Here is a 15,647-nt window from a genome sequence, read left to right on the forward strand (position 1 = left end):
ATGTTCTTGTCTCCACAAACAAAACTCTATTGTTTCTTCCTTCGATATGCTAACAAGCTTTTTGAGAAGGGGAATCTTCTGCTCCAAAGAGACGAACCCTGTATTCATCTCCTGCACGGAGAATTGAATGGTCTTCTGAAAGATATCTTCGTATGGTTTTTGAAACCATCGGTGTCATCGGTTGCTCTGGTAAATGTACCCTTCTCTTACAGAAATCATCAGAAGAATGATGAGGACCTCATGATTGGGAACGATGCCAAACTGTATATAAGGGAACAAAGGAGTCTCAAGAAATCCACCTTCACTGAGTGAGTCAGACATCCAAGGTTTCTTCAGTGCAGTTCGCTCATATTATGTGAAAGCCTGCAATTATATCTTCAAAACCTGGCCGCTAGATGATGAATTAGCCAAGCATGCTCAGGTGCTGGATGTTAAGCTACACCAAGAAGTGGGGTTTGACTGTGTGGAGTTTTTCATCAAGAAATTCCCCTGTCTGTTCAGTGGCGGTGATAGTGACATAGACAGTCTTGAGAGTGAATTCGCTCACTACCAGGCAGACGCCTCCATAGCTACAATTGCTACTGAGACAGTGAGAGTGGATGAGCAGTGGCATCGGATTTCACAGCTCACAGATCCCTGCACTGGTGCCAAGAAGTATCCTAATTTGAGCAAAGTGATGAAGGGAATCTTGGTCATTCCTCATTCGAACGCATCATGTGAGCGGGCACTCAGTCTTGTACGGAAGAATCATACTGAATTTCGTCCCAATTTGAGTGTCAAAACCCTGGAAGCTCTCTTAATTGAAAAACTAGCTCATAACACCCCTTGCTACCAGAGAGAATACAGCAAAGACATAATCAGAAGGGCTAAAAGAGCCACACAGCTGTCACTCAGCAAAGCTGCCATGGAAAAAGCAAGCAGCAGTAGTACCAGCCAGTAAGGTAAGAAAAATATTGCTTCTTTTGTGCTTTTTGTTAATCTTTGATTGTCCCCTAACTTACTAATATTAACATACATGTAACATTAAAAAGTGCACAATTTTCCCCTTTTTTTGTTCAAAAAGTGGGAATTCTTAACATGTTAAATGCTCCAAAATAGGGCTCAGAGGGCACGAGAGAGCATCTAGAACCCCAGAGCTTCCAGGGCCCTAAGGCGGGCCCTGGACCCCGCCGCAAGGGTCGAGCGCTCCGCGCTCGAGATGTGCGCTTCGCGCACATTATTTGGTGTCGGTTGAAAATCCTCCCTAATTCTGATTTCCAAAAGTTGGCATCTCTGAAATCTGGATTTGGGAGTTTCACCAAGAAAAGGGTTAGTGGTAGACTGCGTGCACCCTGCAGAAATCTAGGGGGGGGAGGTGGTGACTGAGCACGGAACTGATCTGCCTGCAATGTGAAAGTGATTGCCCCAGAAATTCAGATTCATTGTGGGGGATTTCAATGGTTCTGAAGTTCTTGCTTTCCATGGCGTCAAGCTGAGCGCATTGTGAGAGAGGAGCGCCAGCCCAGAGGAGATAGCAATACTCCATCATCTTCAGATGAAAGCCTTGTTGGTGGAAAAAGGTTCAGATGTACCAAGGAAGGACTTTGTATGACAGAGGATGCCCAGTCAGCAACTGGCTTGAGGCCAACTTTGATATTATATAGGGTTTTCCAAAGAAAGATCTGGCTGATGTGAGGCCCAAAAGTTTGAGTGCCTGAACTTCTTCAAGAGGACTGTTATGAAAGTAGATGGGAGGGTTGGTGAGACACTCCTTTCAGAAAGGGATTGTGAAAGTGTGGGATTTCTCAGGATTGAAAGATATATTCCAAGTGTGTGACCAGCTTGTGATTCTATCAAGATCTGCAGAGAGGGAACAGGCCCCTCTGAAATAGAGGAATCTTACTACAGAGGATGGAGTCTTTGGCAAAGCAGTAAATAGGACTTTCCAAAAAGTCAGAGAGATTGTTGATGAAGATAAGCAATAGGATGGGCCCAGAACACTGCCTTGGAGCACTTTAGCCTTGACAGAGAGAGGAGATGATCAGATCCCATTGAGAGCAATGTATTGGCTATAAGAGTTAGTAAGCCAAGTGAGGAGCCTGGTGTTGGCTTCGTGGTTAAGGTGGCTGGCTTGGGACCTTAGAGTCCTGAGTTCAAGCCCCTGTCAAGTGTTGAATCAACACCAGGTGTGGTTGACTCAGCCTGTCATCCTTTCGAGGTTAGCGAAATGAGTACCAGCATACAGGGGTAATAACCATTCGGGGTATCCTGCGTCGGAGTGGCGACCCATCCAGGACTGTACTCCTTACCAATTAAACTGCCTTGGCAGCCCTATGAACCTTTAAGGCATGAAAGGAACGGTATAACTATTATATTAGTATTAAGCCACGTGAGGAGGTGGTCTTGGATGCCATAGGCAGAGAGTTTGGAGAACAAGCATGCCAGACTGTATTGAGTGCATGAGATATATCTCAAGAGATGTATCTCATCTCATGTCTGATATTGAGGCACTCCATCTGATACCTGATCTCATGTCTGATGTTGAGGAACTCCATCCATTGTTGGGAAAGTAGAAGCAGCATGTCCATGGTGGAGTGACAGGGTCTGAAACCAACTTGGTGATCTGAGATGAGATTGTTGGAGAAAAGAAAAGATTTTATATCAACTGTGATGATGGATTCCATGACCTCTTTGATGATTGGAAGCAAGCTGATAGGTCTGTAGTTAAGGGCATCGTTTTTTGCACTTAAAATTTTTTTTTGGTGTACATTGTCGAGGATCGTATTAGAGCTAAGATTTTGCAGTGATTTTGAATGATAAAAGCTAAGATTTTTTTACGTAATGCAGTGATTTGGGCTGACTTTCAAGCAGATAAAACATTACCTAGGGCAAATGACATAGTGAACAGAATAGAAAGAGGATGTTAAAGAGAAACAGAATAGGAGATGTGCACTGACACCATCTAAGCCAGTTACAGAATCAATCAAGGGTTGCCAGAAAAATTTCCACCTTCTCAAGTGAAAAAGACAGAATGGAGGGGGAACATCCTCCAGAGACAGACTTAATAAGGCACCATCAGGTTTTTCAGGAAGGAGACTCATTTGAAAGTTCAATCTTGAGGTTAGCCAGATGATGTTTTCTGGACACGAACTTATTGCGGACTTTGTGAAGTGATCTGAGGTTGCCTTCAGTCGGATTTCCCTTTCTGAAAGAGAAGGCAAGTTGTTTCAATGTAACTGCCTCACAGCAGGATTCAGTGCACCATGGGCAAGAAGAAGTTTTTGAAAATTGAATATGAGATGGGAGGAAGAGAGAGCACAAGAGAGAGCAGGTTTCTGTGGAAGAATTTCCAGACTGAGTTCATATCAGGAGCGGCAGACATAGGAGGCCACTCCTGAAGTGAGATGGCTGCTTGCAGTCCCTGCCAGTCTGCCTGAGTGAACTGCCAGACTTCCTGGTACTGACTGAGACAGCTCTCTAAGAATAGCCAGAGAGATGTTGATTCTCATAAGAACATGATCAATTGAACCAATTGGAGCAGAGTAAGAACAGGAGACATTAGCAGGGAAATTGGCCATTACCAAGTACAGAACGGAGGATTTGCCATTGGCAAAAATCCTGGTTGGAAAGTTCACATATTGATTTAGGCCCAAGGAGTCACAGAAGTCCTTTAATGCAGTGTCATGGCTGGCAAGGCAAGAGAGGTACCAACACCCAGCCAATTGGCATGTTGATCATTGAACTCACCACATATGAGGAAAAGAGAATTGGGGTGAGTGGTTAAAAGTTGGTTGATGTTGGGTGAGAGATGTAAATTGAGTCGTCACTGTTTGGAGGATGGTACAATACACAGACAAAGAGGAGGTGGGAGCAGAAGGGAGTCACAGCCAAAGGTACTCTGATGGTTTGGGAGTTGTAAGAGCATTACAACAGTGAGACATAGAGCTTGATGTAAAGTACAACTCAGTTACCCAGACGGGTTTCAGGCCTACCAAACCGGAGGAGACAATAGCCAGGGAAAGATACTAAGGAGTCAGGGACATTTGGTGGGAGGAAGGTTTCTGTTAAACAGATGATGTCCAGTTTATCAACAGCAGCCTAGATTGAGAGATTTGTCAGGTTGGAGCGCAGACCTCGGATGTTTGAGGTCCACACAGTTCGGGACAGGGGAGGGGGCAATATTGTGTAGGTGTACAAATTTGGAAAAGGGGTGGGTGAACTTGGAGAGGGGGTGGGGAAGCTGTGAGAAGGGTGGTGAGGGGGAAGCTGAGAAGGGACTGGGCAAGGTGGAAAATGGGAGAGGGCAGGGCAAGGGGAAGATGCGAGGAGGCATGGAGAGAGGGGCAGGGATGAGGTGTGGGTGAGTGGAAGCAGAAATTGAATGAGATGGAGGGGGGCTATGAGATGGAGGGATGCTGAAGAGGGGGCTCCTGAGAAGGGGTGGGGTTGTGAGGACACTGGCGTGTCGGAGATGATGATGAGGAGGGCACTGACTTGGAGGGGTTTCATACTGTTCAGGGAAGTGAACGTGAGTTGATGGTCATAAACTCATTTATTTAATCGTAAACTCAGTTGTCGTTTGTATTTGTTTGGAATGTTCTCAATTTTTTTATCTCTTCTTTTTTTGTGAAACCATAAAGTCTCACAACGTGGTTGGCTGAAACCCAGTAGCCATGCCTTTTCACGATAACTCGGAGGCCACCTATTTACATCATACTGGGGAGAGATGGGGGTGATTGGGGATGGGAAGTAGAAGGGGGACAGCTGTGTGGCATCATCATCATTATCATGGTTGGCTTTCAGAGCCGAAAGCAGCCATTCACCTGTGACGTGCAAACAACCTGGTGAATTTCTTTCTATTATATATTATTTGGAGGTCGTCGGAGCTTCTGCCCAGACAACAACGACTCTGTGCGAAAACGAGTCGTGTAACCTGGTGTCAAGGGATTTCCAAGAAGACCAGACCACTTGCTGCACAATTTTGGCAGCAATTTGTAATTTGTTCAGGGTGCCAGCGATAAGTCACCTACTCTTCACGTTAGACACCACAGGATCTTTAACCTCCAGTTTAACATTCTGCCAATTGATGGTGCATACTTGACATCTTGCCCTGCCCGTGAGACACCGGGTGGTAGTTTGTAGCTGGATCGAGATTCAAATCCGGACGAGACAGCTGAAAAGTTAGTTATTCTGTGAGATCGGCCGTTGGGTGTGGGGAGGGTAAGTTGACATAAAAAAAAAACTTAAGAAAGGAAAGAGGGAGGATTGGTGAGAAAAACAAGAGGGAAAGTAAGTTGAGTAAGTGGCAAAAAAAGGAAGTTTGGAAGACATGGACTAAAGGCAAGGCAACCTTACTTTATTTAATACTGGTATGAAAGCCAATCAAAAATGACAGGTGGAATTATTTTATTCATAATATTCAAAGAGACTGGAAGATATGATGTTTCGTAGCAAGAAAAAGCGTTATTTTAAAACACTACATGTACAAATGTGATGCTATTTTCTTTATCTTCTGGGATGTTTCATTTGGACGGTACAGCCTCGTGAGCATGCCAAAGTCTGAAGACTCAGCCTAGTGTCAGGTGTGCTCTTATCTTCTTTACTTATTAGACATTATATGGATGTAAATGAACACTTGTTTTACTCGGCATGCATTGCACATCATGCGCAGCAAATTTCACCTCCCTGTGCCTTGTATTTCTTGTTATTTTTTAATAAAGAGTCTGTGCACCGCCCATGAGGCCCGATTGCAAGCCACCGTCTACAATTCCAATAGCAGAGATGTAATTACTCTTTCATGAAAAATGTTTTTGGAGTTTTTGTATCCTGAAAAATAGACTGTGGTGAACACCGTCATGTTAAAAAGATTGGCCTTTAAAACTCTCCTCAAATCCTATGAAGGGGGACAAACAAACACTGTTTTGTACAGGTAGATAAGTCGCAAAACATGAATTGCTCACGTTGGATTGGATAAATTAACCCATTTTCCTGCTTTGATGAATATTGCAAGTTTGTCAAACGTCTTGTTTCCACTTTGGTGAGGACGTTAAAGATCTTATGGTATAATTTTAAAAAGAGAGGAGACCTTTGTGAATTAGTACCATCGATTATTATTAAGGAATGAATGGAACCCTTCACCCCTCCCCCCTTCACCCCATTAACCGCCTTCACCCCCATTCACCCCCCTCCACCCCTTCACCCCTCCATCCCCTTCATCCCCATTCACCCCCCCCCTTAACCCCGTCCCACCCCCTTTACCCCCATGCACATCCTATAATGTGTATCTATTCTCATGTCATCCAAAATAAGGATTAGGTCGAACCTTATAACAACTCATGAAGTGCAGAACAATAGTCATGAAGTGCAGATGTAGCAGACTTTGGGCTCTGCAATCCGGAGCAGGATTAATTTTTTTTTAGCACTGAAAGTGAATACACATGATTGGCAAATGTGAAATCCTTCTCTTTACAATAAAATTCTCTTTAATCCAACAACACACTTCATGTTTTACTTTGTTTTACAGCGATGAAACTTATAACAAGTATTAAACATGACGCTCAATGGCTGATCACTCTCAATTGACATTTATCTCTGTCAATGAAAATCACTCGCTATATACAAACTTCTGTGTTAAGCAAGCTTTTTGGCATTTCCTGCGAGTGTTCAAAGCAAGACTTTACATTTTATCATATACTGTATCATGTCATTTTACACTTCACTGTACTTTTACAGAATGTACACTGTACTTTCAATCTGATTTGTCAAAACACAGTAATGTGCCCCAGCTTGACACACAATATTAGCTCTTATACGAGCCTCGACAATGTATACAAAAAAATATATTAACGCTCACTCATGGTACATCCGTTGCAATGGAAGTTGTGTGCAGTTGTTGTTTTTTATTTTTGTGTAACTACTGCCGTGGAACACCTGGATGCGTCCCGAGGTAGAGTTGGGATTGCACTTGGATAAGTGGGCCAGGTGAGGTACCTGTAATACAGAAAAGCATCACCCTGTTCAATTGATACACATAATAAATAGATGCTTGGACACATTTAAGAAAGTTTCTGAAAAGATTTTCTGTTTTAGGTGATTTTTACTCCCCTACTTTTCTCTGAGGGAGTATTTTGTTGCCATGATCCCCAGTATGACTGGTGTTGGCTTAATGGTTAGAGTGGTGGGTTTGGGATCCTCCGATCCTGAGTTCAAATCCCATTCAGATGTTGAATTAATACCAGGTGGGGTTGACTCTGCCTGTCATCCTTCCAAGGTCAGCAAAATGAGTGCCACCATGCTGGTATCCTGTGCTGGAGTGGAGACCCATCCAGGATTGTGCCCAAGACCCAAGGAGACTGCTTTGGCAGCACCAACGCTCTGCACAGAGTATGGTCCCAATGAATGGATGGATGGATGGATGGATGGATGATCCATCGTGCCTTGATAGCTTTGATGCTGATTTTGGAAGATTTTGCAACTTTTAGACCCCTGAGATCACCTTTATTGCTTTGCGGGCTTTAAGAGTCAACCGCATTGTGGATCGACATCACAGGTGGACCAGATCAGGCAAGGCAGACCGATTACCTCCCAATCAGAAGGTTATAAAGATGTAGCTGTGTTTTCAATTACCCTTGCCAGAGGAAAGGGTATTGCATTTGGGTCCATTTGTTTGTCTATCTGTTTGTTACTTGCGAAGTCAAAGATTCGCAAGTATATCGATTGATGTGGTCTGTTATTCTGTCCGTCTGTCTGTCTGTCTGTCTGCTTGCATGTCATTCACCTACAGGTCACATTTTTTACTCTGATCTTCACAAAACTTCACCACCTTCATACACACACAAAAAAACACCTGGTAGAGGTAGTTGTTTTGAGGTGAAAGGTCAATGTCACATAACTCGTCAATTTTCAACCAATTCACTTGAGATATATATATATATATATATATATATATATATATATATATATATATATATATATATATATATATATATATATATTGGTTCACGAGTCAGTAAGTGACCACTATATTCGTTATGGGTGTCTGTCTGTCTGTCTGTCTGTCCTGAGCATAGCTCCGTGGGTTTTGATCCGATCTTGATAAAATTAGGGTGCGAGGTTTATATCATGATCTAGTTATGTTTTCCGGAGAATGGGTGTGCTGCGCCCATTATGGGCGGAGCCACGCCTAAAAAACATGTTTTTAGGGGGTAGCCAGTTTCAAGTTACATCTTCTCCGAGGGGGTTTGTCAAATCTGGCAGGGGTTTCGGTATTTGGTGAGCCCAATGGCACCTGCATAGCCCCATGGAGCTCGATTTTTCATTTTCATCCCAAGGTCAAGGTCGCAAGGTCACGAACTTAGAAAATGTCAAAAAAAAATCAATAAACTCAGCATCGAGCTTCTAGGGTTTTCATCTGTTTCGAATGAAAGTTGGTATGTTGAATCTGGCAGGGGTTTCGGTATTTGGTTAGCCCAAGGGCACCTGCATAGCCCCATGGAACTCAATTTTTCATTTTCGTCCCATGCTCAAGGTCACAAGGTCACGAACTTAGAAAATGTCAAAAAATCAATAAATTCGTCATCGAGCTCCTAGGGTTTTCAACTGTTTCGCATGAAAGTTGGTATGCAAGTAGTGCTCTTCGAGTACTACAACTTTCATCATTTACGTTTTTCCTGATTCCCGCCAGACGCCCGTGGCGTCCCCTCGAAGGTCAAAAAATAAAAAAGGCGAACCGTGTACATTGCTCGTGAACCATTGCCCTCTCCAGACATATATGTATGTATGTATGTATGTATGTATGTATGTATGTATGTATGTATGTATGTATATATATATATATATATATATATATATATATATATATATATATATATATATATATATATATATATATACGAAAAACACGATCCGTCCGTCCGTCCGTGAAGCCTCGGTCTTTGTCTCTTAATTACGTATTCTTTGAACGTCGGTTGCACTCCGACTACACGTACATATATTAATTACGTACTATTGGAACATACCTTAAAAACTTTGACTCCTAAGACCCTTTAAGACCTCTAAGACCCTTTATAACCCAAATATCCTTTAAGACCTTTAATATCCAAATAATATTTAGATCACTAAGACCCTACCAAACTCCTAAGACCCTGATGACCCTTTATAACCTTAAGACACTTGAAGACCCCGAAGCCCTTTAAGACCCCCTTAGAACCTTTAGACACCCAAATAACCTTTAGACCTCTAAGAACCTTCCAGACCCCTAAGACCTTTTTTGGACTCTTAAGACCCTTAAGATCCTTTATAACCATAAGACCAATTCTAACCCTGAGATGCTTTAGGACCCGAAGACCCTATCGACTCCATTAGAACCCCGAGTTACCTAAGATCCCATAGATCCCATTTGACCTACTGTCTGAGGGCCTTCTGCAATAACACTTGAGGGTTACCAGTCATAATGAAAAGGCCCCCCTTTGAGAGAAATTGATTTGGCCACAATTAGAAAATGTATCGACCAAATTTGTTATGCACAACATTCCATCATGTAAACCACTTGATTGGTCAAATTTTCCAAATTACTAAATTGCTGTTTTTATGGCAAGTATTGTTTATTTGGATTCCGCAAGTATCGTGCTATGCACGACATCTTTCTTGTTTGTCCACCCAGAACAGGAGTATTTGCATTAATTGCATTCGACTCCATATGCCTTTTGACTTCTTAAGAGACCTTAATAGACCCTTAAGACCCCTAAGACTCCATAAGACATTTCCTCTATAGACCGCTAAGACCCTACAGAACCCCAAGATCCTGTAGACCCCCTTAGACCCCAAAGACCCTATTACGTCCTTTATAATCAAAAGAAAGACTAATAAGGAACCCCGAAGAGGTAAAGAGCAAAGATTGAGTCATCATGAGGAACCTGGCCTCTAACCCTTAGACCTCTAAGACCTTTTTGATCCTTTTAAACCCTTTCAAACCCCTAAGACCTTTAGGACCCCTTGGATTCCTTTTAGGCATTTCGACCTTCACACTTTTCAGACCTTTTAATACCCTGTAGGTCCCTTTGACCTTTAGAAACCTTTTAGACGTTTTAAGACCCTTCAGACCCCTTCAGGCAATTCCAGCCCTTTAGACCGCTTTGGCCTTTTAAGACCCTTTGGACCCATTTAGACCTTTCGACCTTTACACTTTTTGACCTTCAGACCATGACACCTTTACAGCTTTTCAGACCTTTGACCTTTACACATTTGCAACGAGACCATTTAGACCTTTCATTTGCAATGAATGATCTTTCATTTAGTACATCTTCCATTTATTTGCCACACAAAATACACCACACAAAACAAGTCCTGGCTCGGGTCTGCAATCTCTGATTGAACTTTATAATTGACAATGTGGTAACTGGAAATTCTCCCGAAATCACTTTGCTCAGTTTCCAGAAGTTTAAAATTTAAACCCTTTATATTATATTGTTGCTTTCTTGTTTCTAGGTATAAACCCATAACTGCTGGGATGTCAGTCTAATAATTATTCTGCCCACTACACTATTATTGCACCCAAAGTTTGTGTACGTGTCTATTTATTGTTACATTTATGGGGAAAGAGGTAATAGTTATATTAAGGCCTCAGATGCTGTGTATGCTTGTGGAGTTTTTTTTATTTAAAGGAGTAAGTCTTATGAAAGAGTAAGGTGTAACTGACGGTGGGACAAACATCAAAGGAATGGACGAACAAGATAAGAGGAGATGGAGGAGGGGAGGAAACACTGAAATTAGCAAATAGGATGGCTGCCTTATGAAAGGTTAATGGGACTAATAAAGATCAAGGGACAGAATTATGGATGACAAGAGATGGTGGTGCAACGCTCATTTCAAGGCCTGGAGGGAAGATGGTTCCGTGGACATGAGAAGCATAGAATAAAAGAGTTAATATGTGTAGTCAGCTTGGATTTTGGAAGTTTAACCAGGAGGACTGGGAGAGCAGGGGTAGGAATGTTGGAAAGTGACAAAAGGAAAACAAGAAAAAGAGCAATCAGAGATGGTAGACCCTCGCCAAGACTTTTGTGTGGTATTTGTGTAGTTTTGTGTGGTGTGCTTTGTGTGGTGTTTGTGTACTGGTGTGTTACATAATTAATAAGAGACATAACTAGAACTGCTACTTTATAACTGGTGGCCTTGATGACTGGGAACAAAGACGTCCCGCTTTCATGTAACCCTGCTTTGATTGGACACCTGACTCTGACCCATGACTTTTTTAGTATTATTCAATTGAATTTACAATGGGATTAAAATAAATTCAATTCAAACCAAATGGAAGACCAAATAGGTTCAGTCCTGCATTGGAGTCAATCAGAAGGAACCCAAAGTAAAAAGTAAAGATGAAGTCATCAGGAGGAATCTGGATAGGATTCACATTTCAGCTGCTACTCCTCTACCCTCAAACCCATCCAGGCACAGCCAAGTGAGCATCCAACAAGCAGCATACACTAGAGACAGACTTGATAAGGGGCCACCTTTACTTGGAGGATGCTGGTTGGACAGTTCAGCCAAGAGATTTGCAAGATGATGTTTTCTGCCTTGTCTCAGGATAGACACACACTTTTTGCGAGCTTTATGGAATGAACAAAAGTTACTCTCAGTCAGGTTACTTCCCAAACTGAGAAACTGAACTGCTTGACTGCAACTGCCTCCCCCATAGGATTCAGTGTACCAGGGTCAAGAGGACTGGCTAGAGTACTCCAAACACACTCCCTGGATCTCGCAAGATAAGTGTCAAGACCATGTTGAGGTGGCTCTGTGATGCGGGGATCCATACTTGTCCTGGTCAGCATCCAATACTTGCACAGCAACACATCCAAGTATGCTTGCAATGGTCAAATCAAGTGTTATGTTCAGTGACAAATCTAGGTTTCTTCTTGAAAGGCATGATGGCCATGCACGGACCTACAGATGATGCAATAAGTGATATATGTCATCATCTGCGTCAAGGAACTTGCAAATTTTAGACGTGGTAGTGTCGTGATGTGGGATGGTGTTGCTGAAATCCTTCGCACCAAATTGATCCATATTCCTGGCAAACTGATGGCAGATTCATACACAAATGAGATATTACAGCAACATGTGTTGCCTACCCTTCAACAATCTGGTCCAGAAATCATCTTTATGCACAATAATTCTCCTGCTCACAGGGATATTTGAACAAGGAATGTTCTTGTCAATGTCAATGATCATGTCATGATATGCTGGTGTGCCATCTCACCGATAGAAATCCAATTGAATATCTCCAGGATATCATTGATTGTTGTGTTCAAAACTTGCCAACACAGCCATAGACCCTGGATGAGCTGGAAAAGTAGCTGATTTGGGGATGGAATGCCATTCTCCAGGCTCAGATTAGAGTGCTCATTTCGTCATTGCAACAGTGTAATGCATTGATCGCTGCTGAAGGTGGATAGACCTGTCTTGAGATTGTTACTTCCATGTTGGATCCTGATGTGAAAACATTTGCCACAACACAGCATTACTTTATTCGGTCATAATGAAATGAACATGTAATTATCTCTGTCAGTGGTTTACACCTCATCTGTGTCCCATGAGAAAATGTCACAGAAAGAAATCACATCAAAAAATCAAGTGTTCAGTTTTTTTTTTTTTTAATGGTGGAGTATGAATATGTATGTATGTATGTAGATGCTGTTATTTCAGAGGGGGTATGAATTAGATCGTATGTTAAGTTTGCATGGGTTAGAGCATTTTCTGTAACCAGGGACCAGTTAGAGTGAAGTTGCCCTGTTCTTATGTATGCTGTGAGGGGTAGTATAGTTGACTTTTGAAGGAAAGCGTAATTTGTACGTGTCTTCTCTCTGAACCAGACAAGGCAACCAGGCAAAGTGAGGACGGGGTGGTACCACAATGGAATTTTGGACGTGTCTGCATTCACTGTGACTTTTAAAACCTTCCTGTGGCACATGATGGTTTGAGGGGTTCCGTGACATCAGCCGGCTTGCGTGATGGCATCGCAGTGGCAACGATGTGCCCTATGATTGGCAGACCTAGGGTGTAAATGAGGAAATGCTTGGGTGCTGTGGGCATGACCGCAAGGGAGGTGATAAAAGGAGCCGTGCACAGGAGTGGGGAGTCAGTTGGAGACAGAAGGCAGTGGGAGTATGAGCCGGTGAGTTGAAGAAGATGGCAGTGCATTGGAGTTGGGGCCCTGAGCTCGCTCTCTCTTCCTTCACCCTGCTGGACACTTCTTCATCTCCTTGCTGGGGGCCACGGATGTGGGGCTCGTATGTATTGCATGCATGCAAGACCAATTCGCCTTGTAGCGATAGGATTAACAAATCGGTTGATCCCCATATCCCTTGAAAGACCTTTCCTGCCCCCCCCCCACCCCTCCCATTGTGATTAAATGGTTGTGTGCTCATTTGTGCTCTCGGTCCATTATTTTGTTTTAAGTGCCATTTCTTTTATTGCATGTATTTATTTATTTATATATCACTGTTGTGTATGTCTATCATCTTGGGAATCTTGTGGTTTACTTTCAATAAAACATTATTTCTTAAGGTCATGTGTTGCCTGATGACCTGCTATTATCTTGTGAGCGCCCCAACTGTTTCAGGCCAAACCATTCCGTTTCCCTAGAGGAGATAGAATTTGTTAACTGATTGCTTTAATAGACCGGCGGGAATTGGACTCTGATCAAGATGGGAGGAGGGGGGGGGGATAGCCACATCATCCACTCTACATGATCACATTTAATTTGGCCATTTGTGAAGCACGTTGCTTTGGCACAGCGAGTCCGTGTTAGCACAACTATATACTGTATATGCATACATATATAGACAGGTAGCGCCTGCTTAACGAGGGGGGTAAGTAACTTTATAACCACTCATTATGTGAACCTTCGTTGTGCTGGAGCTCGTTTTCCATTATTCCCTATGGGAAAAAGAACACTTCGTTTCCTAATCGTAATGTTTCAGTCTAAAAGCAAAGTATACATATGCTTGGTATAACGATGGTTCTAGTTGCAAGTGACATTATATTATTATTATTTTCCAAATAATAGAGACAGTAACATAATAATAAAGTTGATTTAGTTGTAACAATTGCCAAAACAATTTTGAGTCCTAGTTTCCATACAGAAAGCAACAGCGGGAGTTAGTGGAGGAGATGGTTATTTTTAACCATTTCATTCTGAAAAGTTAATTATTCGCAAGCCTTCTGAAAAGTTAATCCCCCCAATGAAAAGTTAATTGGTGAAAAAATGTAACGTATTTATCATCGCTACTGAAGTGACATTGCACATTCACCATGACACTGTGACGACTCGTGACGACTTCGTTGTCGTGAATGAAGACTTTCGTTAAGCGAAGAATAGCCCTAAATGAAACCATTTGTTGTCATGGACCTTCACTCTATGAACCTTCGTTAAGCAGGGGAAAGCTGTACATGTATATATACACATGTAAATATGCATGAAAAGTGGAGATCTACGGATCTGCTTTTGGAGCAGATGGCCATTGCTGTTCACAGTTTGCAAAGCTTCAGCTGTTATGGAACGTGGTCTGTGCCTTGCTACTCCATCAAGCTAGGGGGTAGAAGATGCATTCACTAGTGAGGCATGCTTACAGACTGCAAGCAGATACTTGGGTCCATCTTACGTGCAGACATAACAGAAATAAGGTTTATATATTTGAAGGTAAAAAGTTATAAAATAAAACTGTTTACATTCAAATTGGTTGCTCGGGAATGTTAAGATGTGGAGTTTATGATTCTTTGTGGACAAAGGTTAAGGGGTGGAGCTTATAAACCAGAGTCGACTCACCTCTGAGTTGTTTAGCCTGGGTTCAAATATTACCCCAGCTCCAAACTGTCATCCTCCTAGCTAACACAAAACATTTTCACATTTGAAAAAAGGTTGCAGCCAAATGTTCTGAAAACATTATTTTGTAGGGTTTTAAAAACAACGTGAAAATATTATCAGATATATATATATATATATATATATATATATATATATATATATATATATATATATATATATATATATATATATATATATATATATATATATATAGCATACTTAAAATGTTATGAAAACGTTTTGAAGTTTATGATGTTAATTTGTAATATCAGAATAATTGTTTTTAAAATAATGCTATTTGATAACGTTTTAATGGTAAAATCCTAAAAGATAATGTTTTCACAATGTTTGGAATCAGGTTTTTATGATATAACAACATTATTGTGTTCGCTGTGCTGGTGTTTCGCAGGTGGGGCAATTCATCAATGTGTTTCTCATAATTAATTTTGGCAACGTCATCTGTATGACAACGATTTTCTAACTGCCAAGGAAGAGAAGCGTTGACACTCAAGTGGGTGAGGTATGCTTGTGTACGTTGTTCCATCACAATCCCACAACAAAAGTAAAATGCCAAAAGATATGATGTGAAGCCAGAAGAGGATTGTGGTGTCATATTGTGGCATCATAATGTGGTGTCATTCTTCATTGGTATTCTTCTTCTTCATTCTTCATCATCCATCACAATCCCACAACAAAAGTAGAATGTCAAAATATGTCGTGATGGTAATCCATGAGAGGATTGTGGTGTTGTAATGTGCAATCGTAAAGTGGTGCCCTTCCTACCTTGTTTAGTTGTTTTTTTTTTAGA

The 15,647-nt window shown here is 41.8% G+C and overlaps 1 protein-coding gene and 1 long non-coding RNA gene across 3 annotated transcripts in view; one reads left to right on the forward strand and one right to left on the reverse strand.

Annotated features, from left to right (window-relative positions):
- Positions 1 to 6,242: 6,242 nt before the first annotated feature.
- The window catches only part of LHX6 (LIM homeobox 6), a 46,024-nt gene continuing 36,619 nt past the window's right edge, over positions 6,243 to 15,647 (reverse strand). Inside the window, exon 7 of the mRNA XM_085854717.1 lies at positions 6,243 to 6,969. Within this exon, the coding sequence (XP_085710843.1) occupies positions 6,893 to 6,969 (77 nt within the window). The 3' untranslated portion in view covers positions 6,243 to 6,892. The remainder of the gene's footprint in view (positions 6,970 to 15,647) is intronic.
- Positions 12,474 to 15,647, forward strand: part of LOC147013119 (uncharacterized) — a 67,679-nt gene continuing 64,505 nt past the window's right edge. For both annotated transcript variants that reach the window (XR_015051205.1, XR_015051204.1), the window contains exons 1-2: positions 12,474 to 13,262; positions 15,249 to 15,359. This is a non-coding gene — a long non-coding RNA (uncharacterized LOC147013119). The remainder of the gene's footprint in view (positions 13,263 to 15,248; positions 15,360 to 15,647) is intronic.

This window comes from Eptatretus burgeri, chromosome 14, assembly GCF_056783735.1.
Source record: "Eptatretus burgeri isolate ZD-2024b chromosome 14, Ebu_testis_v1, whole genome shotgun sequence".
Taxonomy (NCBI): Eukaryota; Metazoa; Chordata; class Myxini; order Myxiniformes; family Myxinidae; genus Eptatretus; species Eptatretus burgeri.